General features: G+C 40.7%; 2 protein-coding genes across 7 annotated transcripts; one reads left to right on the forward strand and one right to left on the reverse strand.

Annotated features, from left to right (window-relative positions):
* The first annotated feature begins 6,128 nt into the window (after window positions 1-6,128).
* gzf1 (GDNF-inducible zinc finger protein 1) lies at window positions 6,129-12,627 on the forward strand. 5 transcript variants are annotated; one of them, XM_034900847.1, is made up of 8 exons: window positions 6,129-6,330; window positions 7,929-8,923; window positions 9,645-9,828; window positions 9,985-10,154; window positions 10,531-10,625; window positions 10,793-10,960; window positions 11,091-11,248; window positions 11,497-12,627. In XM_034900847.1, exons 2-8 carry the CDS (start codon window positions 7,944-7,946, stop codon window positions 12,280-12,282), a joined length of 2,541 nt encoding a protein of 846 aa, XP_034756738.1. In that variant the 5' UTR covers window positions 6,129-6,330; window positions 7,929-7,943; the 3' UTR covers window positions 12,283-12,627. The 5 variants fall into 5 exon arrangements, with proteins under 5 accessions (XP_034756738.1, XP_034756734.1, XP_034756735.1 ...); XM_034900843.1 differs by lacking the exon at window positions 6,129-6,330 and adding an exon at window positions 6,906-7,173; XM_034900844.1 differs by lacking the exon at window positions 6,129-6,330 and adding an exon at window positions 7,007-7,173 and having other exon boundaries at window positions 7,932-8,923.
* Window positions 12,628-13,804: 1,177 nt separating this feature from the next.
* On the reverse strand, window positions 13,805-22,615 carry napbb (N-ethylmaleimide-sensitive factor attachment protein, beta b). 2 transcript variants are annotated; one of them, XM_034900854.1, is made up of 11 exons: window positions 22,388-22,615; window positions 20,260-20,339; window positions 19,938-20,054; window positions 19,070-19,116; window positions 18,097-18,174; window positions 17,925-17,980; window positions 16,521-16,605; window positions 16,307-16,411; window positions 16,154-16,222; window positions 16,012-16,062; window positions 13,805-15,079 (listed from the first exon to the last, which is right to left on the reverse strand). In XM_034900854.1, the coding sequence occupies exons 1-11, from the start codon at window positions 22,486-22,488 to the stop codon at window positions 14,978-14,980; spliced, it is 891 nt and encodes a 296-aa protein (XP_034756745.1). In that variant the 5' UTR covers window positions 22,489-22,615; the 3' UTR covers window positions 13,805-14,977. The 2 variants fall into 2 exon arrangements, with proteins under 2 accessions (XP_034756745.1, XP_034756746.1); XM_034900855.1 differs by lacking the exon at window positions 19,070-19,116 and having other exon boundaries at window positions 22,388-22,600.
* Window positions 22,616-24,487: the final 1,872 nt, after the last annotated feature.

The following is a 24,487-nucleotide window of genomic DNA, read 5'->3' on the forward strand; positions in this document are numbered from 1 at the left end:
AAGGATTTGATATTGTACAGCAAACTCCTCCGTCATTTTCTCACCCAGTACAAGACAGTGTTTTATTTTATGAAAAGCCCTTTTCTGAAGCAAGCAATGGTGGTTCTATAAATCCTACAAAGCAATGTAATGTGCATATAAAACAACAATATATGAAGAATTAAGATATGATGAGAAAAATGTAATTAAATTCCAGCCATCTTACTGTATGTCTACATTACAGTCCAGTCAGTTGGCCGTGTGATTGGGCTTCATTCCACATGCTATAGGTATTTTCCTGTCTGTGGTCACTTTCACTTCTGGGAAACTACCCAAAGAAAATGGACAAATGAAGTGTGGAGAACACAAACCTTTGGGAGGCAACACCAAAGTTAATTTGACAGTGTATATTTGACGACCGGTTGCATATTTGAAAAGCAATCTGTTGAGCCGTTGTGTCAATAAGCGGAACCCGAGCAGCAGGGTGCAGCGTTTCTCGCGAACTATTTGTGGTTTATTTTACTGGGAGAGTCCTTCTTAAAGCGTCAGTCTGAAACGGCATTACGGTAATCCCGTCCTCGCAAGAGATTGACTCAGTTCAAGGCCAGATATGTCAGCAGTGTTCACCATGCCAGGAGGCCTGTGTATGTGTAATGTGTGTAATAAAAAAATCAATGAGAAGAATACTATATGGTTGCAAAAGGCATGCTATCTGCACAGAATGGTCACCCCATATACCCATTTTACTAATATACAAAAGAAATGTTAAAAACCTAACTTTTATTCAAAGGTGCTATGCACAACATTCAGAACATTAATCTAGCAAACAACTATATTATGCAACAATATAGTGGGTAATGAGCAGAGAATGAAGTCACACTCCTTTCATGTGTGTTGTATTCCCAATTTAGATTCTAGATTCTCTATAACTACAGACATTACATGCTGGGCCAATGACATGACACAGTACACACCTTCTGTCTGCTAAATGGGCATAACCTCGTTTGAAAGTGTAGTAAGTGTCCTGTGGATGGATGAACAGTTATATTTGCATCATTTATTTATGTTCTTTTGCTGAAATTAGATATTTACCCAGCTAAAAGCCATCTTTAGCATTACAAAAATTTATTTTGTTACAGCGTTTGCAAAAGTTTGTTGAGGTCAGCTCATCTGTGTTGCCAGATGTCACAAGAGTTTGTTTCAGAGACAAAAACAGGTCTCAAACTAAATTAATTTTCTCCCGTTTTGACGGTCTAAAAAAAAGGCATTTTAATGTCAGATTTGTGGCTCATCGAGTATAAATAAAGGTTGAATGAATTAATGAATGAATGGCTTGTTAAAAATGGGTCCAATGTTTACTTTGGTGACTATGAGGTTAAAGAATTGGTTAAAATTTGTGTGTATTTTTTACTTCTCTCATTGGAGTCAATAAACCATGCACCTCCCACATATCTCCTTAAGAGACATGTCAGTGGTGAAACCCACTTGACATAGATACAGGAAACTACTTGAGTTGGGATGTCTTGGTTTTAAAATGTCTATGGTAACGCTCAGTCAGCACTGTTGTCGCTGTTAGCACCCTTACTTGGGCTAGCCACGGTCACTTAGGCTCCTTCATGTTTTTTTTTGTGACATCACAGATGAGGACCATCTGCAGGAAAAACCTGGTCCAGACTGAATGTCATATTTACTGTAACACCTTTATGGAAAATGGCTGTTCATGAAATCACTATGGGCCCTGCAAAGAGCAAATGTCTAATAGGGCTCTTTAACACAGACCCAATGGAAAGGAAGCAACCTGTTTTATGGCAAGATCCAAAGTTTGTGAGGATGATTTTCCAGTAGAAACCTTTCCTCAACATCTGTATGAACATGACTGATGCTCATGCTCAAGAGACTCGGGAGCAGGGCTTTAATTGGGCAAGACTTTGTTTTCCTCCATTAAACCGCGGATATGAAAGGATGATTGAACTTGCGTTCTTTCAGCCAGCCAAGGCCCCCCTGTTATTAGACAAGTGCTGGACCTCTGCCATGTTATGCAACTCAGAGAATAGGTGAACCCAGAGGAACGAGGTTGACCTGGCTGCGTTCAGTGCAGCGGTCCCCTCACAGCGAGACCCAACCGACTGTGACTCCATGGCAAGAAGTTGAGGATGAGTCTCTTTTATTTACTGTCGCTGAACCATCAGATCCAAGATAGACAAGGACTTCAATGATGACAACTTCAGCTCAGAGAACTACGACAATAATTTTTCTTTCTGAATGTCACATGTTCAGATAGACTGTTGACCCCTTGTGGGTGGGAGTGTGTGTATGCATGCGTACGTGCGTGCGTACGTAGGCAGTTGCAAGACACACAAACCCGCCTATGCTGATCCCAGCATGTGTTTCCTGTATAGGAATGCTTGGAGTAGTGCAGTATGCTTACTGTGTGTGTGTGTGTGTGTGTGTGTGTGTGTGTGTGTGTGTGTGCGTGCGTGTGTGTGTGTGTGTGAGTGAAGGGAGAGACAGAAAGAGGGAGAGAGTGAAGGCATATCCAAGCGGATCAAACCTAAACCACAGGATATTTCTGACCTTGAGGGCGAGCGGGTGAAGAAGGGAGGGGAGAGGAAAGAGAGGAGGAAAGAAAAAAAGAGAGGAAAGCTGAAAGGAAGGAACAAAGAGATTGGAAGGAGAGAGAGAGAGAGAGAGAAGCGGAGTTTTTGGAGGGCAGCTGGAAAGCCTCCAGAATCCTCTGCTCAAACCAACCATAAAATTCCAACTGAAGCCACAAAACCAGTACGAGGACTGATGAGGGTGCCTTCTGCCCACAATGTGTGTGTGTGTGTGTGTATGTTTGCCATATGTGATTAAAGAGTCCAAGCAGAGGAGGCCAGGAGGCAGACAAGTGATGCAATCCAAGGAAGCGAAGGAGAGGACACGAGGGCGGCAGGAAGGAAGGGAGGGAAGAGAGGAAGGAGAAATTGTTGCTTCTGGGGATCCAGCTCTCCAGGAATGTGCTGACGGTCATGTCCCACACAGTCTGGGTGAGTATTACATTCTGGGTGGCTCTGAGGAGGTGAGACCACCTGTTTTAATGTGCAAACGGTTCATAGAAAATCACACATTACAACGGGATAGACTTTGTGAGTAATTGTTGTTTGTTTTCAAAGGCCCAACAATCATTTTCCTTGTCCAAACTGGTTGCTCTCACTGCAGGCTGGAGGCCCGAATCCACTCACGCAGCAGCAGTAAAGTTCTATTTTGGTGCGAGCTACACAATGTTCACAAGCACCCACACAGGCTCGGTGGGTAAGGTAAGGATTGGTAAGCCTGGACAAATAGTCTATTTATGAGCATCACAAGAGTGGGCTGTTGTCCTTGAGCTGGGTTGTCTGCCGTCTGAAGTGCTAAGTGCTATATACAGTTACAGTAGTTAGAACATGCACAAGGACGAGTGAAGGTGGAGAGTGGGTAAGGGAGGGGGGTTGAATGTGAAAGAGCACTGGGAATAGAGAGGTGAGTCAGAGGCCATTTGGAAAGTAATTTCATCTCTGAATGCCGTCTATCTTTTCATCAATGAAAGGAAAGTATTTTTCCCAACCAGAAGAAAAACTCTCCCTTCGGTGAAATGGAGCCTATTTAAGGGGGAGCGGACAGATACCATTGTTGGGTTATTTTTGCCCTACATTCATTTCTTGTAGGTGAAGTTGTTTGTTGCAGTGAAGTGAACTTTACTAAGAGTCTACATGCTAGCTGATCTGTGAGGCTGTACAAATGTAAGCATGCTAACATGCCCACAAAGACACTGCTTGCAAATACTAGGTCGTGAAAAATGTATGGAGAAATTAAAACTGTAACCTGATGGTGGCACCACAAGAAAAGTCAGGGCATCACCAAAGTCATTAGGAGTCATCCTCTGTGCAACATGGATATATCAGACAGTTTAACAATGCCATCCCTATGGCACATTTTTTTTACAATTTGTGTGTGTCTGCTTATGATTATCATCATGCTTATCAGATTTGGTCATGCGTGAGGCTATGTCCTTCTGCAATTACTTTAATTTCTCAACCGACAAGACGACTAGGAGTCCTCAGCAATTTTTGTGAATTATTGGTTTCTCGTTTCATGTCCCGAGGTTACATTGAGGTTTTAGGGGTTCCAGTGATATGCTGGACTGGATGAATGTGATGGCATCCAGCCAGAAAAAAGGGAACAGAGAAGCGGAAAGAAGTTATGCTGAAGTGTTAGGATAGACTACCAAATTCGGGTCTGGACTGCTGTGTGTATTCTGGTAAAGCCTGCTTAGCCTTGACACAACTGCACAAATATGTGCAATATTTGACTCCCGACCAATTTCTACCTTACATAAACATGGGTCTATTTGGTACATGGAAATGGGAGAGTCATGTCCATTTACCAAAACAACAAAAAACACTCTCCAAACCTGCATACAATCATAAAGTACATCCAAGTGTCAAATAAGGGCACATGGCATTGATTAAAAAAGCATTGATGTCTGTTGAAAGTCTAAGAGCATAATAAAAATGGATTTATGAAAGATGTTTTCTATGAACCAAGTTCACTGACTGGAGGGAAAGGGAAAGACACCACAGAATACTGAATTGGACTGGGTTTTGATTGGTCTGGCATCAGCTGTGTGGTTCTATGGGCAAGCACAAAGAGAATGCTGTGGTTATTCTTGGACCACCACTGTCTACACTCCCATGTACTGTAATGTTCTAGTGTTTACCATCACTGGTTCAGTTCATCTGCTGGGATTATGAGTCAGCCCAGTTAAGAAGCTGTAGAGAGGTCCTGCAAGGACACGGACTGATTGATACCTTCACTGCATCCAAATCAAAGTGTGTGTAGAACTCCAGCACACATACCGAGCCTGGACACAACCATCACCACCAAACTCCTGAATTTAACTGTGTTTTCTTTACAGCGTGTGTGCACTCTGTAGCCTCTAATTACAAACCCTGGCTTTGAGTTTTACTTTGTTTCTCACACAGTGCACATTTTGTCGTGTTGTTTGTGCGCTGTGGAACGTCAGCAAGGATATTTTCGGTTGTGTGGAGGAGTCTACCCAGAGCAGAGCAAACACGACCCAACGTCGGCAGAATGTTTTGTTTGCTGAGCCCATCACCTTTCAGCGAGCATTTGCACCTCATCTACTTCCCTGACAACATGATGATGTATCTGTGGGAATTTCATTTGTTACTGGGCAGCCTGGCAATGCAGCTGGCTATCAAGCATGCCGTGTACTGGCAACATCTGAACCCTTGACTGTGGTAGACTTGACATACACTTTCTCTCTTCACAGCTGAAATGAGCACTTCCGAATAAGCCAAAATGCCCTGGAGTCATTTGAAAAGTCAGCCAGTCTCACTGCTGAAACTAGATTAATATGGCATGCTTCCGAAATGACTGTTTGACCTTTTGTTATTTCAGTAATGCAGCATATGTGCATCCCCTTGATTACAAGTCAACCAGGGATGATATGTAGAAACCTCAAGTCTGTTTCTCTTCCATATCTTTATTTGACAAAGTATCCTGTGACAATTTCACAAACCACATATTGAACATCGGCATTACCCAACCCTGCTGAACTTAAACTATATGTCACATTACGGTATGTGGCACAGGAAAAAAATGAAAATGTGACCCAGTCGATCCTAATTTCACTGACTGTGTAATAGTTTAATACTCATATGAAGCTATGATTTGATCCTTTTAGTCAACAATGAACAGACAACTTTCCCAAACAACAGAAGTAAAATGAAAAATAGATTTTGCACAACTGGGCCCAAAGTGAAAAATGCTTTACTTCTTTTACTCTCAGTCATGTCAAAAGTTGTACTAATGGCAATATACTGAGAATTAATTTGTATGAATTGTCTCATTAATTTGCACATAGTAATTCAGTATTCCATTAAACTCTAGGCTACTTTGCATGGTAATACTTTAAACCATATTAATATCCATGCAAATACTCTTGATTCCCTTGAGCTTAGAGTTACAGATCATTATGTCTGCAGATGTTGCGTGTCCTTAAAATAATAATGATAAACCAGTTGTATGAAAGGTTCTGTGTGTATAGGTGTATGTGTGTGTGTGTGGCAGAGGAGTAATGTTAATAAAAGTCAGGCGAACACAGTGTTCCAGGTCAAAGCTGAAGTCTGCACAGCTTCGGTCCAGAGAGCAGCATGAGTCACCGGAACAGAGCGGATTGCTAGCTTGCAGAATTCATTAAGACAAATGTAAGGTATATGGATTTCCTCTGGAAGAAAAGAAGAAAAAAAAATTTGGCAGCTGCAGAACAGCACCCCAGTGAATCCTCAAGTAGCTTTCCATACACCTTTGGTATGACAGCATGCCTTTTGCAACTCGGCAGATGATTTATGCTGGTCTAAATGTAATTGAATTCTCTTAAATCCTTCAATCCGTGTTGACCTATTCAGTATTGTTTTGGAACCATTCTCATACAACTATAACAGCCTATAGCTATATACAAAGGGCACTAAAAAAACTCATTTTTAAGCAGCTAGTGTAATACCTACTGAGTAGGTCTACTCAGTTAAACTATCGGCTAGAAGGAGAGTAGTCTACGTGGAAAGGAATGAAGAAAATGGAAATTTTCTGCAGGTTAATCTGCTTTTGATTCAACACCAGCAGTTTACATTATGTCATGTCTCTCTGTGCAAGGGCGCCCCCGTGCGGGAATGCGGCAGTAATGCACTCAAGCTAAGTGTTAAGAGTTACGGTAACGTCATTACTTTGGTAAATCCCTTTATAAAATTCAACAATCATGTTACGGTTGCTATATACCTATTCAACATTTTACCAAGATAGGGGCTTCCACTTGCCAAAAAAGAAAGGAGGTGAAGCATTTTTACAGCATAATAGCAACGACAGAAGTGGAACACATTATTGCTCAACGGCTGTTAAAATATATTGGAACAGATAGTACTTTGGAGATAAGTAAGGCAAAGCTAAAACAACTCCAACATTGTTAGCTAACGTTAGCCAAACTAGCTTGATAGTTGAGCCTTACTGTAAAGTTATAACAAATGCGCTTATTCGCTCATAGTCAACAAACCTGCTAAAATGACCCAGGAACAGCACTTGTACTTGGCAATTCAAACTTTGAACGCGACCATGAATGAAGAACTGATCCCGTATCAGCCACCTCGGCACCGGATGTCGGTAAGTAAGAGAGCAAGTGGCGTTTTCGGCTCCGCAGCGATTTGTACAGGAAATACCTTCCGCTGTGGAGAACATTTGTGAAGGGCTGCCATTTTACCGAGCTTACGGTAAGAAAACCTGCTTCGTGTTGTGTAACATTAGTTCATTCGTGCACTTTGTTCAGTGTGCTGTACATTCAACTTGTATTACCGCATACCCGTTTGTTTTGTGTTTACAGTTAACATTAGCTAACCTAGCTTGTGCATCATTGTGTCTGTGATGCTACTGTTAGCAGTAACGTTAAATAGCCCTAGCATTGAACATTATCAAGGCAAAAATTACACGAATATTACAACGCTAGCTAGTCTGTTGCCAAGGCTTTAGCTAGCGTGTTGCTAGCTCACGTCAGCTATGTTAGCTAGCTTATGTCAGAAGTTAACGTTAGTTATTTTAACGGACTTGAAGCCCGTGGCTTAATAAGATGTCTTTTCTGCCTTTAAGCGAGGCAATTGACTTGACAGCAAATCTTTTTCTAACGTTGGCTTATGCAATGTTCACTGTTCAAAAGATAAACCCAGTAACGATGATACATGAAAGCCACAAATGGTTTTACTTCAAAATACTGTAGCTCCATGTCACACCTAAAACAGTCCTAAGATTTCCTTTGGTATGAATAAAGTATCTTACATTACATATGTGTGTTCAAAAATATAATGAAGCACACCTAAGTTAGTTTAAGCATTACAAGTCATTATTCCCCTTTTTGTTTTCCTCAGCAGCACAAATTCATTATGGGGGTCAAAGTGGTCCAGCTCACCTCTAAGTCCCACCATGAAAACATCCTGGCCTCTCTGCATCAGCTGATGCTGCAGGGGCAGCTGAGTGATGTTACAGTGCAGGTAGACTACCAGGGAGAGGTACAGGAGTTTCAAGCACACCAGTTGATGCTTGCCGCATCCAGTGGCTACTTCAAGAAGATCCTTCTGTCTCCGGATGCTACCAGGGACAAAGTCGTTCTCTCCAGTATGCACTCCAATAATTTCTCCAAGTTTTTGGAATTTGTGTACACTGGTAAAGTTGAAGTTGTTAAGGATAAGATTGGTGATGTTCAAGCAGCGGCACAACTTTTGGACTGTGAGGATCTGTCAGCGGTTTGTGGTGAGGCCATGAGTGCTGGAATCTTACAAAAACCTACAAGAAAAACATCTCCATCAAAAGTTGTAGATAACTTGCATGGTGCCAAGAAAGAAAAAAGAACCAAAGAGAAGAACCAGCCTAAAAGCTTACTTCTTAAGCGACACCACTCTCCACAGAGCCCTGAAAAAGAAGTCATTTCAAAAAGATTAAAGGTAAAGAATGCAGGAAAGGAGGGAAAAAGACTAGGAAGAACTCTAAAATTGAGGTTGGCACGCCATAAAGTTCTTGGTAAGCGTTTGAACACCAAAAGAGGAGCTAACCCTAACAATGAAAACCAAGTTACAAAGGAAGACACAGAGGTGAATGAGGACAGGACAGAAGCCGAGGCTCAAGCAGAGAAAATGGACGAGTCACCATTGGGAATGCCAGTCTCTGATGTGGAGGATTGGGAAAGTGGGGAGGATGTGCCGAGCAGTGATCCCGAAGGCTCATTGTTGTTATCTCTGGAGGAAGAGGAGGAGGAGGGTGAGGGTGAGTCCAAGGAGACATTAAAAAGAACATCCAAGGCCCAGTTCCAGTGTAACAAGTGCCAACGGACCTTCCACTATGAAAAAAGCTACTTGAAGCACATCAGGTAGGACATTAGTGCTACTGGATTACCGGTAAACGTATTGATAGATACCACAGATCCCCAAAAGTGTCTGAACTGAAGCTTGTAATCCAGGCTAAGACCAAGCTTCCTCTATATGACAGGACTAGCTCTAGGGCAATTGTAAGCACATTTTCTGGAGTGAGGTTAGCACCCACCCAGCTGATTGCACTCTTTCAACCTCCATCCATCCATCTATCCATCTTTGTCCGCTTATCAGGGGTCCGGTTGCAGGGGCAGCAGGAGCTCCATTAGGGCACCCCCAAACTTGCCTTTCAACGTCATTATCCAGTTTTTTTATACACATTTTTCTTGTTGGTCTTATATTGTTATAACAGTGGACATACCATCATTTCCAAAAAGTATAATAAGCTCACACTGTGTTTTGGAATGTTCTGAGTTGAACAAAAGTAACAAGTTACTGAATATTAAAATGTGTCATAGACTGTGGGGTCCAGACATATGAAGCTGACTGGTCAATTTCTAACGGTTGGGAATGAGCTGATGAGTAACGTAAGTTAGTATTATAAGAATTTATTTTGTTGACCAGTTCTTCTAGTGACAAGAGTACTGTGCTACCAGTTCACCTCTAAAACCTTTTAACAGATAACGATCACCAATGCGTTGCCATCTTGTCATGAAACCTAAGACATGGCCCTTCTGTCTTTTGTTCATTCCTGCTACCTGTTACTGCTCTCTTGGCCAGCACGTACCATGGAGTAAAAGCAGATGTGATTAATCGCTGTGAGACCTGCCAGCAAACCTTTGCTAACCGCAGCAATCTGAAGATCCATGAAAAGCACGTTCACAACAATGAGAGGCTTTTTGTTTGCGACTGCTGCTCAAAAACCTTCAAACGAAAGAAGGATGTTGTCCGTCATCAAAGACAGGTTGGGATGAATTCAATTCCTCACACTTCCTATACATGATATTTCCACGATAAAATACATGCAATCATTTTATATATGCAATAATATAAACCTCTAAAGAGTCACATTTGTCTGCATGTTCCCCCCCGGTTCAATCATTTCTGTTGTGCTTCTCAGGTTCATGAACGTAACAATCTGCGACATGTCTGCCCTGACTGTGGAAAGGCACTCAGCTCTAAAACTGCCCTGCTGTTGCATGAGAGGACACACACCGGTGCAAAGCCTTTTGAGTGCACCGACTGCGGGGCCAGATTTACCCAGAACTCCGCCCTCAAGATGCACCGCAGGTACGGAGCTCGCCGACGATGGCTGGTCAAAAGAAAAGGAATTTGAAATGGGAGGTTTGTAGATGCTAAAGACAGGCAGACAGGATTGCCTCTGTGAGGAGAGTGGGTTTAAACCCTGGGCCAGCAGGGAAGAATGTTAGTTGAGCAAGTAGTTCTCGCTTCTCTTTGACAAATACCTTTGACTTTGGCAGTGAAATTGCAGTTCGATGTTTCTGTCTGTCTCTTCTATTATCAATTGTGAACATAAACACTAATTAATAGACAAAGCCGAGAGCCAGAGAGCAATAATGAGAGATGTGGATGTTCATTCATTCATGCTAATAACGTGTGAAAAAACAACAACAATGGGGCTCAACTTGTTTTTAACTATTTATAGGACTCACACAGGAGAGAAGCCATTTGCATGTGACGAGTGTGATGCTCGGTTCACTCAGAAGCACATGCTGTCCTATCATAAGCGATCCCACACAGGTAAGAGGGATATCACTTCAAAACTGCTTAGATATCTGCATTGTCATCTTTAACCCCGTCTCTGTGAACACAAGTGTTTAACTTAGGCCCTTAAGCCAATGAACAACAAGGCTATCTGCGCATACCAGACCAAAAGTGAAAAAGCTGTTATTTTCTTCTTCTGTTAGGAGAGAAGCCTTTCATGTGTGAGGCCTGTGGTAAAAGCTTTGCATCTAAAGAATACCTGAGACACCACTCCAACATCCACACTGGGTCCAAGCCTTACAAGTGCGAAGAGTGTGGTCGAGGCTTTGCTCAGAGGAATTCCCTCCACCAGCATTTAAAGATACACACGGGTGATTGTATAAATCATTTCTTAGTTGTAGTTAATTTGGAGGCATGATGTCCTTTTACAGCTTCCTGTACTGTTCTCCTCTATTTACACTGTTTTCTTGCGTATTTTTGTTCCCTCTCTTGTGTTGTTAGGTGAGCGTCCGTACAGCTGTAAAGACTGTGACAAGCAGTTCACCCAGCTTAATGCCCTCCAGAGGCACCAGCGTATTCACACAGGAGAGAAGCCCTACATGTGTGGTCTGTGTAGACGCACTTTTACAGACAAGTCCACCCTTCGCAGGCACACCATGGTGAGCAGGGCTTTTCTCACGGGAGTGACAAGTTACTGTCAGATAGGGTCATTTCATCTGTATGGGCACAGTGTTGATTCAACTTTTACTGTGGCAAGATTAAGTTCACCATGGTCAAAAAGGGGGTATTGTTAAGGGGATTAGGCTTTTGTGTGGTGACTACCAATGCATGTTTATAACCCGTCATGTCGGGTTTAGTGTACTTTCAGACTGCTTTGAAATTAACAACCTCCTCTTCTATTATTCAGATTCATGACTCAGATGCTCCCTGGAAAACCTACCTGGTAGTGCTGGAGGGAAATGTGGAGGATAAGAGAACCAGAACTCCCACTAAGGTAAAGACAGAAAAAGCAGGAGCACGGGAGAAAAAGAGCGCCGCTAGAAAAAGTGGTGCTGGTGCTGGTGCTGTCACTGCTGGCGGTCAGGATAAAACCCTCACTGACTCCTTTGTGGTGCCGTCTGAGCCCATCACTCTCCCATCTGAATGGACCAGTCACGGGGCCATCGCTCTGGTCAACCATGGCGCCCTCGGCGGGATCACTGTCATTCACACCGAGATGCCCACTGGGACCCAGATGCAGCCACTCATAACCACTGACAGCACAGGGCCCAGCATCATTTCCTTAGACGGATCAGCCATCCCTGTCCCTTTCTCCATACCGGTGTCAATGACTCACAGTATCCCCTTGTACTCTGAAGCTTCCTCCACCTCTCTGTCCATACCCACCCTCCCAGTTCGTGATTCTGATGGCAGATTGGCGTCAGCCTCAGAGATCCCAAATGTTTCCACTTCTTCTGTTCTGGAAGCTGCCACCTCACAGACCATTTTAGCTCCAGTTTCGGAGACTAAGGTTACTTCTGAGACAGAGATTTTGCAGCCTGATATTCTAACTGTGATTGTCGGTGAGGATGCTCATGGAAGAAAACCAACAGCTGCTGTCCCAAGTGATGGAGAGCAGAGGACAGCAGAAAAGCCCTTAGGTGAACCTAAAGGGGCTCCAGCTCAAGAGGCTGTAGAAGATGCATGTGAATAGAAAGTATTTTATCTGGGTGGAGGGAATTTAAAATCCAGTTTATGTTATTTGATGTATTTACTTTGGCATTAGCACTGTGTGAATGTGTGGTCCGACTATGTGGTGTTTCATCAATATTAAAATCCATTGAGTGTCTCAATCACAGGCTTGGATGTGATATTCAGTGTGTCACACACACTCTTATGGAATGTAATGGCGTTCATAAAAAAACACAAGAATCTGCTGTTCTTTAGTGACATATCAGAAATAAAAGTTAAAAAAGATTAAGGTATTAGTGTGATTTAATTAAATAATATTGTACATATCTTATAATTCATGGCAAGAAATGTGAAACAAATCATATTAAACAGAGTTGTTTGTTAATTCCTTACATCTAAAGCTAAACATTATATCATGATTACATTTAGTACATTTTACTGATCAAGTTAATATCAGACATCTGTTCCATCTTTGATGTCTGGATGTCCTTGGCAGCTGCAGCACTGCACCCCAGTGAATTCTCCAGTAGCTTTCATACATCTTTCAATGACTGCTGCTTTTTGCAAATGTGCTGATTTATGTTGGTCTAAATGGATATGAAGTATGTATATCCTTCAAAATTCTGTCCGTTTTCTTTTTGGAGCCACTTCAACATAACCACAGCTGTGTTTCAAATTTATATTCAGCAGATACCTGCAAAAGATCCTTCAGGATTTACAAGGCTGCCTCCAATAACAAAAAGTTATGCGTTATGTCAAGAAAAATAACCTAAAGTTTAGAATTTTTAACTCAAAAAATGATTAGGCTTATTAAAATTAGTTGGTGTCTCATATGGCAAATGTAAATTGGTTTTACGTATCATAACTAATCACATTTGAATCACCATGAAAAAAATGTTGGATGCTTGCTGAGAGGAAAGGCTGATCATGGTCCAATATGTCAATAGTGGCAGGATCTGAGCAGGACAAAAGGAAATGCACACTAAACGGTATGTAAGGACATGGAGCACTAATGTAAGAACTAGGTTACGTAGTACACTAACAGATTATTGATTTTTCAATTTACCAAGCAATGAGCTACAACAATTAAATAGTTGCGTTTTAGTATCAGATGACAGTCTGGCAGGGCAGCAGAGCTACCGCTACAGATCTATACGTTATAATTTGGAATAGATCAATAGAGGAAACCATACATTTAACAGTAGCAAGCCTGTACTTAGTAGTCACAAATCTACCTCAAAATATATTGGACTTGTGATAATTTTCTTGCATTTCCACTCCTAATTAATTAAGATTAAGGTTAATATGCTAAATAAGGAATAAGAGTTAATTTATAGGTATGAGCACTAGTGGACACATGCATGGCACTGGGATATCCCCTGAACTTATAAAGTGTTAATGAAATGATAAAAACTTAAAAAATCCTAAATTTTCACCAACCACACTCAAAATACAAAAATGTGAATTATGTTGGTACAGATAAAAGCTTGGAAATTTATAGCATTGATGTTTGATAGGTGAGATCAAAGGCAGGACGGCACAGCTGGGATTATATCTTTATTATTGTCCATCCGCACGAGCATACAGATTATTTCCAAGGTCCATCGTCATTCCATCTGGAAGAAGCTGGATACGCAGGGTGACTGACCCTTTTCTAAAAACTTTGGTCTGGCTCACACTAGTGAATGTAACACAACACTAATCTATACACAATGACATGCTTAGCGACTGGCCATTTGGAAGGTGCACTGCAGTAGTAAACCGTCAATGTTAAGTTCACATCACAACCACAGCACAAGATGAGTAACTAATGCAGCACATTACCCCAAGAACACCGCCCTGGAAACGGTTTCCACATCAGGGCTTTTCATTTAAAAATGTTTTTTTATCCACCGGCAAACCTTAAATCACAGCTTACAGATTCAAACATTCAAAGGATTATTACGTCATCAAATCCTAAAGTAATAATAAATGAACCTGAAGTAATGCAAGTATGAATGTGTGGCAACAACACACAAATGGTTAACAGTCTACACAGTGCATATCATTGCCCTTCTCCAAGAAGAGTCTCTCCTCATTGGTGACCAAATGGAAACAAAATCCCCTTTTTGTGTGGCTGTAATGACTTTAGTTTGAAGAACAATCATGATTGGACCCTTTCAATTCTACTCCAACAAATAAGAAAGGAAAATAGTGATACATTCTGGAAATCCATACATACCATGATAATCATATGTAGAACAAACAGAAAAATTTAAATAACTTGTTTAATATATAATAAACTAGATAAAAAAAAAAAAGACATAAAGAAAACTATCTGCATCTGACTAGGAAACAATAATTGTACAAAACATGTCATGCAGTGCTTGTTGTCAATACTAACATCAGTTTCAATACTAATATAATATACTGCTCTGAAATGCCCCAGGACAGGTTTCAGCAGAAAAGGTGTGCAGCAATCCTCTAGACAGAGGTGAGGGCGACTAGATTCAGATATGCTCGTAAGGAAAGCAAGATAGCAGTCTGACGGTATAGCAGTGAGCAGTGGAATATTCAAAGTCATGGGCAGACACTCATCTCCAGATGCTATACACAGGGAAGTTAGTGAAAATGTGCGTATGTGTGTGTCTCTGTGTGTGCATGTGAGAGAGTGTGTGTGAAAGCATGCGTGATGGATTTGTCCCTCCGTGCTGCATTTTTTCCCCCCTGGGCTTCTTTCATTTCAAATCCCCTTCGTCGCCCTGGATGGTCTTTTTGATGCGCAGCAGGAGGGTTGTGTGCCACTGGTCCAGACGGGAGATGGAGTCAAAGTCCTTTACCTGCAGGCGGGTGAGGGACACGGAGATAAGCTTTCCCCCCCAAATATGGATTACAATTGGAAGGTTCTGCTTAATTAGGCTTAAATTCATAATACAAAACTTTTTGTTTCTTTGCAATCCGCGGGAATTTCCTTGTAGTTATGCTTGTGGATGTCAAGGGCAAACATGTTCACAATATAGCCTGTTTCCAAAAATCAATCTATCTATCTATCGATCCATCAAGATTATTATATTTCCTTTAGGTGCAACAACTACTTCGGTCCGTGTTGTGAATGCAACATAATGCAACATATACAGTAATGTTCTGTTACAGGCAACTCGTCCCCCAGGGTTCCCCTCAACCTGTGTCCTGCGCTCTGATTGGCTGTAGTTCCCTGACAGGACGAGCCTGCAATGCAGCGGACACAGACACAGACACACAGTGCTCGAGCACCCGTTTGTGAGCGCAGAGCCGACGCCGATGATCTGGGGCTTTTGTCGGAGAGCTCCAAAAACTGTCAGCGAGTGGAAAATCAGAGCTAAAGTTGTGCAGTGTGAACTAGGCATTAGCTCACAGATGAAATTCCACAATAAAACAGTTGAATTTCTACCCCAGCATTGTATAAACCAACACATCCTGTTAGAATTGCGATGCATTTCTCCCAACCATAAAATTGTACTGTATGTAACATATTGTCCTCTCTGACTTTGAGTTAACTATAATAACTCTTTTAGGAGCTCGGCTATATATGGATGCACTCCATCAGTCTGCACCAGTTCCACATAAACACAGTCCTGGGAGACTGAATGGATACCTAAGATCCAGCTTTCAACTTTTCTCAACACACAGGGGATCCAACCAAACTACAAGAGCCGAGAGCAAAGGGATTCCTGTGCTCACCAAAAGCCTTGTTTTAAAACTAGACAACGTTTTTAGGGTACACAAGACTTACTGCATCGGTGAACGCTTCACTGTTCTGTTCCTCATGAGCCTCAAGAAGCTTCTGTTAATACAAAAAAAAGTAGGTTACTCAGAAACTGAATAGATTAAAAGGGGGAAAAGTAAGCCATCCAATTCCTATGAGTTTGAGTTACCTTCAACAGTTTGCATTCTCGAGAGTCTGAGAAAGCCGGGAACATCTCCTCATATTTTTCAATAGCGATCTGTGGAGATACATGGGGTGTTAAACTTCTATTCCAACTCCCCGTCCCAAATCCTTAAGATGAACCACACAGGTATAAACTCACCTTAGCGTTGAGCTCGTCAACAATGAAATGACAGAGGGACGCTTTGAAGAAATACTCTTTGGCGCTGTATTTAAGCAATGGGTTGTCCATCGTGTTTGCTCCTACCTAGATGCATCCACATTGTCCAAAAACCATAAACAATGTCAGCAGCTAAACAAATCAGTATTGATTGACAAAAGTGCAAGCAGGACACGCAAATACAAGCAGTGCACACCTGTTCGTAGATCTCAATAGCCTTCTGGTACTGCTCCAGCTGAGCACAGTAAGCCCCCACCTTCAGCAGACACTTGTTGGCAGAGCTGGGGACAACAAAAAAGGTACCAAACGGATTTTTAATAAAACACAGAATCTTAGAGCTATATATCTGGAGTATGTGACATCAATTGATTAGGGGACCAAACAATACATCAATTTGGATTGATTCAATCGTCAACGATCCAATATCATTGTTAAAAGTAAAAAATATCTATGCCAATGTTTAAGATCCGTCTTTATTTTGAATTCCCACTTTATATTTAATCCTTTTATTAAAATGAGCAGTTTGTTTTTAATTGAAAATGTCTGAAATAGATTAGTAATGAAATTGTCCAATCATATTTTAGTTTCTTTTTGTAAATATATACACAGTATGATTGTACTGGCTTGTGTTAAATGGCCTTTGTAACTTCTCGTATCGGTCCCAGGCCACCGAAATGAATCCAAATCATGACATGGCAGACTGGTATATCACTGGGATATCACAGTCCAAAGAATTGATATATTGTATTGTGATGAAATGTGTGATTTACACCCTTATCATTTGTCTACTACTTCCAAAGTTTGTAGTGTGCAGTTCAATCGCCTCAGACACTAGGAAATGGGGAATTAAGAAAGTAACTAGGCTGGAACGGAGCTCTGAGCACAGGCCTTTCTTTGACACTCATAGTAGGAAAGGCACAGGTGTGACTAATAACATTATCGATGGCTCTGTTCTATTTAAGTGTCCCAGTGAGTCATGATGTGATGCAATGCCACGGACCTGGAAACCGCCACTGTATATGTAGAAGAGCCATTATTACTGTTACTATAGACACCTGTGCTTTTGCTAAAGGTAACAGGGATTTTGAAATAAATGAAAATGTGTGTAAACACTAACTGTAACACCACCACCATGGTGGAGAAGATCTGAATTCCATACAACGTCCTGGTAACTGTAGCCTTGCTTATCATGGCAGCAAACTTATCAAATAATGCAGCCGGGCCCTTTTTCACTGCAGATCTCAGGACAAGTCATAGCAGGGAAGACACCGGTGTAATTAATGAGTGCACTCATTATCGTTATTCTCAGTTATACTGTCAGTTCCGGCCCTGGTGTTGTGCATGTCCGCTCACTTGCATCCGCTCGTTAATGTTATTAGTGACAGCTGTGCTTTCACCTGCTATGAGTCAAAATAGGGAAAAGGCTCCTATGTACAAGAGCATTTCTGATCTGTCGGACCCACATGGAGATAGAAATAGGTTGTAGAAAAAATTAAAATACTACACCTACAAAATGTAAACAAGGTTTCACATACCTCATTAACTATTATCCTTTTTAGAGATTTTAGAGCTTGAAAAAAGATACAGTATTTTACATTACCTGTTGGATTCTTCCCCTTTGTAGTAGTCTGCTGCTTGTTCATAATGTGCAACAGCCTGTACAAAAGAAAAACAAGAAATACTGTTGCGTTCCTGAAAACAAATGAGCCCTATAGTGGTAGTATTAATAGTTATTGGTATCCACTATGTGACCTCCGATTATGTGATATTACCTTTTCGATATCCACCAGTTCAGACTCGTAGATCTCTGCGACACTGATGTGGTGTTTGGCTGCGATGGTGAATCTTCCCTGGAGGACGAGAAGGAGAAGCGATTACTAACTGGATCTATCCACAGACGGACAAGGTATCAGTGTTAAATAGACAAACTTGTCTGCTATGAATATGATACGGGCCTGAAGAATAAAATCGGAGTGGCAGGAAAGGCTGTATCAGTGAGCATGTGTACATGCACACCAATATTCCACTATTATTCAGAATATGAAATTCTGAATTTGATTCAGGTCATGTAAAGCGCATTTTTTTAAAGATATTTCGAAAAAGGCCTTTTTCCGATTAAGACGTGGGATTTTCCGGCATTATTCAGGTTTTAGAGGCATTCTTTGGACGTGTATGCAGCGCATTCGGACTATGCGTCTCATTTGGGGTTTTAACCGCAGTTTGCGTCCCTCTTGCCCGTTTGCGGCTTACGGTTCGCTCGGTGCGTTGCTATGGTTGCTGTACACAAACCAACCATCCAACAGTTTGCAGGGCTAAGAATAAGATAAGAAGGAGAAACACAGCTGCTTTGAAACATTATCAAAGACTTGGATAGCAACAGGGTTTTTGGATAAGCGCACACATCGCAACGCTGATCTGTTAAAAGACGCTGGCTGAAGGAGTGAAAGCGGGACGCTGTGTTTGCACACTCCAACAAGTCCGCCACTGCTGGAAAACATTGAAAAAAACTGTATTTTGCACCGCTCCATGTAAACAGGAAAATAAGTGATATATTCACTTTCATTAGCCATGTAAATAACATTATGTACATGTCAACGTAGTCAGTGTGAATGTGATTTTCATTCATCTGGGTAATGCGATATCAGAACTGATACAGTAAGTCAAAGGAGAGTAGAAGTCACAACTAAAACACTTCTCAGCTAGAAAAACTAAAAAAAATATGGCCACTTTCTATATGCATCTTACCATGTCTGTGTATATATCGATGGCAGCATTTAAACACTTGATTGCCTCTTTTGGCAGCATAAAGGCAAGAGGAGGGAACAATTAGTTATTACATACTATATACAATTATGTTAGTTTGGTTCAAATCTAACAGACCATTGCACAGCACCACATTCTGGATCAGTCAACATGCTGTGTTATTTCAACAGGGTGAAATAATGTGTCTGATGCAATTAAACTGTCTTACATGTTGCATGCAGTGTTAAATATACGACAGGTAAAATAAAAAAACTACAAGCAAGACCATCCACTTTTTCCCCCACAAACAAATACAACTGCCAGCTCCCATCCCTTAGACCTAAACATTAACTAATGGTAAATGCCACTGGGCAATAACTCTAGCACATTATAATGTATCTATTGCTTGTAAGTATTACCAACAAAGCAACTAAGGCAGATTAAATTATGTCAGACCTGCCTCATTATAAACTACAGGCTCACAGCTAGAGACTCTGTAGTAAACTGCCCTGATTTGCTGGGAAACCTGTGAGAATTCAGCCTGGCGGCAACATATGTTTTGGTAATCTAGAAAAATAAAAACTCGATCCACAATGACTCGTCCCTGGACACTTGACTTATTTACTGTCTGAGGACATGTCCCACCTTTATAACCTTATAATCCTCAAGCTAATAATCCTTACTAAAACTGTAGTCATGAAAACACTCTTAGTGGTAAGTCATGGATGTGATAAATGAAAGTGACTGCCTATTGTAGAGTCAACATTTAAATACTTACACAGTACAAATATGTAAATAAGAAAGGGAATAAAAGGCAGGCACTCAAATGTAAGCTGTGGTGTGAACCTCATAAATTAGCACGTGGTCTCACCATTGGGGTCCGACTTCTTGTAAGCATTTCCTGCATCAATGAAACTGGTGGCACAGTCATGTTTGTTCTGGAGTTGCATATGGAGACGTGCTGCCTTGCAAAACGCACTTCCAGCAGCTGAAGACAGAGGAAAGAAACTTTTACACACATATTCCCAATTTTGCCTTTAGTTTACACTCTAATTATTGCACATAACTCCACTTTATTTTTTTTAATTTTTTTTTACTTGTGGCCAAAAACACTTGCACATAACCCTACAGCGTCTCAAGTGTGTTGAAATTGATATAGTGGATATTTCTTGTAAGAAAACAGCTTATCACACCACTCCAGTTCTTGGCCATCTTGAACATGTTGGCGGCTCTGCAGTACATCTCACATGCTTCTTCCACTTTCTGAGGTCCTCTAGACAAGAACAAACAAAAAGAAAAACAGCTGTACCTAATTGCAAACAAGTAGAAAAGTACAACACTTAGGCATACCAAGATTAAACTGATGAAACTACACTACTACATTTGGAAGTTATATGGAATACAGATCGCACTGTATGACACTATAGGGTGATGAGCTATATGACCTGCAAAGTTGCAGCATTACTCAGGGAGATGCAATGCTCAAATTGGTAGACTGGCTTAAATAAATCCCTTTACACAGGCGCTATATATCCCTCTCTCTCCCTTCATGACAAGAAGAAGACCCCTGGGAGCTCCCCGGAGTGGTAGTAACCCTCAGCCCATTCATTCATGGCAGATGATTACATCACTGCTTGATCAGCCACAGAATTATCCGTATAAAGCCTGCCGAGTTATCATGCACGAGAACATCTGGGGGTCACCTAGAACAAACTTTGGAAAAAATGCAATGACTGCTGGCTTTTTGTATTTGGCCCTATGTCAACAATGCCTTCCTTGTCTCTATGATATGCAAAAACATTCCAATATATGATGACATGCATTAATTAGATTTAACCCTAGTGTTGTCTTCCCGGGTCAAAACGTACAAGAATTTGACATTTATGTCCCTTTTTCAGATTTTTTTTTTAAGTTTTCACTACACCACCTTACTAGCACTAGTTTTACAGTAAATTTCGGAATTCATGGTGAATAACCCTCAATAATATAGAATTATACCTATTATTTGAGTTAAAAAGCAGAAATTATGAATTATTTTGAGTAATAGTTAAGATCAGAGGAACAAACACATGAGTTTAGTCAGGAATGAAAATGATCAATTGTATTTGCAAAGAGCGTTGTAAGGAATCCAATCCATTTTTTGTGGCAATTTGGTTAAAAAGAAACTCATATTTTAGATATAGACTTTTTTCAAGGGGTCAAATTTGACCCGATGACAATTGGAGGGTTAAATAACACCCGGAATCAGAGTGTCTGTAACACTTGCCGTGACAGCCATTAGGCAAACGTGAATCGCATAATGGCATAATAAATAACAGGGAAAAGTTATTTTAGTTAGTGTTATTACCAGTTTTGCCTCTGTTTGTCATTTGTGTGGACTTTATTTCTTATAACATCATCTTTGCCTCATCCTTTTACCTCTAAGAAACCTTGGGTCAATATGTTTTGGGGATTATTGCAGGTGTTAATAAGTGCACTAAAAGTATTTAAATACATTTAAATGTAAGGTGTGGGGAAAGAAATATCGATACAGCATAGTATCGCAATCATTTTTGTGGCAATACTGTATCAATATACAGGCGCCAAGTATTGATGTTTTATTATATATGTGTTGGTCAGTTTATCTGCTTGATAATCCTATTTTGCAGCGATAAAATTGAAGTGATATGAACAAACAGAGACATTTATGTTTTTAGATAAAATATGTTGACAAAGTTTTCTTATGAGGACATTATTTGAAATTGGAAAAAAAATTAAATTTGGAAAAAAGGTTATAAATTTCACTATGTTGCAGAATATTGCACTATGTTTAAAAATTAGTATAATATCGTATCGTGATAATACCGTAACGGTCTGGTGATTCCCACTCCTAAGGTGTAGCTAGCTAATTTACAGAAATACATCCCTGGACTCTCAATGAAATGTAGCCAATTGTTCACACAACATAAAAATATTGACATATTCCTCCTTCCACAATGCGAAGACTGTGTGAAACTATAGAAAAGGGCGCAAATTAATGCTGAAGTAGATGTTTTAACCTTCCAAGTAGTTGGCTAAAAACAGTCTGCTGCGTAGCTTGCAAACAACGATAGGTCCAGGAGAAACTCGTGATACGTTAACTGACATACAGGAATTGTTAATGTTAATAACGCGTGTCGTCCCACTGGTTTAATATCTAACGCAACTTCTACAATATCTTCCGGATGTATCCCCCCAGAACTAACTGAATTTATGTCTACATAAAGATTGTCTGCGTGCCAACTTTGCTGCTGACAGTAAAGGCTTGCTAGCAGTTTGTTCTTTGGTGCAGTGCTGTCTTACCCTCCAAACATCCCTCCCAAAAACGAGCCAGAGGATTTGCATTTTTTGTCAGCTTCGGCCATTAGCTGAATCGCTTCCTTCTCTTTCCCGGTGTTGTCCATTTCTTTGCTTTATTTGAGGCAAAAAATACCCGCAGAGGATTCCGCTGTGTACACTGAGGATTACAGTTGATGGGTTTATTCAGCGTAGGCGTAGGCTAGTATCGCGGGACTTTGAGTGCTTTCCGTGACAAACCCTATTGGCTTCAACGCAAAAGAAACTACAATTCCCAGTGAAACGTAAAGCTTACTATACTGTGTTACGCAATATTTGATGGCGTTCATTGATGTATTGAAGTTACCGTTGAGGGATGTGTCTGCACCATTAATGTATTAAGAGAACGGTCTGGAAAGAAGTGAAATTCCGGGTTCCTCTTTTTATGTAAGTTCCAGTAAATATCCACCCAACATTGCACAATATCGTCATTAACATAAATGCATATGTCGATGTTGAGTACTAAGAGACTCAGTTGTGTTACTTTTCCCGGCTAGCCAAAATGTTAACCCAAAAGTAGAATGTGTGCTGCACATGCCACATGCTAACTGCAGTGATTCTAGTTCCGGGGCTAATTGTCCATTTTGTCTAAATATTAACTTTAACAAGTTGTACACCGTATCACATCACGTTTTTACCACTTCTCAACATAAAGAAATAATACAGTACTGTCCTAAAGAAGAAAGAAATCATAAAGAAGCAACATTATCCGTGTACGTTGTGTTTCTGTACAACAGAGGGCGCTAAAACATTAACTGACTCAGCATCCTCGAGACCAGACTTCCCTTAAGTATTTTTGCTTTAAATATCCATTATCATAGCAAAGGATTACTAATTACTAATAATTAATTCCAGTTTACATTAATTCCTTTAAACTTCCAACACAGAGTATAATGTAAGCTCCAACTCGACCTGCTACATTAAAAGGCTCTGGACACTACCTTTGTACTATTATGTGTCTATGGCCAATAATACTGATTCAGATTCATTTACACGTATATATGTATATATTTTTTAAATCCCATCAAGTTTGCCTGTTTATTAATTTCTGCTAATGTATAATTCATTCCCGCTCATGAACACATAATTTAAATTTAAAGTAATAATAGAATTGGTATCATGGTTGTTTTGTAAAAGTTAGGGGAATGTAAAAAAGAACGTTATGGGAACGTTCTCTACATGTTTCAACGTTAGGGGAACGTTCTCAAAAGGTTGCAACGTTATGGGAACGTTCTCTAAAGGTTTCAACGTTAGGGGAACGTTCTCAAAAGGTTGCAACGTTATGGGAACGTTCTCTACAGGTTTCAACGTTAGGGGAACGTTCTCAAAAGGTTGCAACGTTAGGGGAACGTTCTCAAAAGGTTGCAACGTTAGGGGAACGTTCTCTAAAGGTTGCAACGTTAGGGGAACGTTCTCTAAAGGTTGCAACGTTAGGGGAACCTATCTGAGAACGTTCAATGTAACCAAAAATCAACGTTCCCAGAACGTTAAGAAAACTTTCTGATCTAACCTTCAGGGAACGTTATGAGAACGTTCTGGGAAACCAAAAGGGTTATCTGGGATGTCTTAAAGAGCTAGGGTTAGATATGCTTTATGGTGTTTTTAAGTAGCCTACACTTTGCTGATAAAGAGAATACTTAATGTAATGTCATGTCAAGTCATGCAAAAAACTGTAATCAACACTGTACACGTTTACTGCCACTGCTCTGAACACACCGCCCTGCAGGACATTTACAGACCAGATGGAACCAGTAGGAACTAGTAGGAACCAGTATACAGACACTAGACTCAGAGTGTTGCATAAATGCTGTTGGCACACGAGCAATACATAAAAGTCACGAGCTGACATAAAAAAAAAAACTACGACCAAATGTTACAAGTCTAATTGTAACACGCCGATAACTACTGCCAAAGAAAATCCTTATAAGAAAAGAAAACCCATATTATCATTGGGGGTGGCGCCTACTACTGCTGGGTGTGCAATGTGTTATCTTATTCCTTATTAATGGTTAAGCCACATTTCTTTAGGTGCAGCTAAATGGAGTGAGTCAATAAGCTGATTTTAAT

The sequence above is a fragment of the Etheostoma cragini genome, chromosome 18 (genome assembly GCF_013103735.1).
Source record: "Etheostoma cragini isolate CJK2018 chromosome 18, CSU_Ecrag_1.0, whole genome shotgun sequence".
Classification (NCBI taxonomy): Eukaryota; Metazoa; Chordata; class Actinopteri; order Perciformes; family Percidae; genus Etheostoma; species Etheostoma cragini.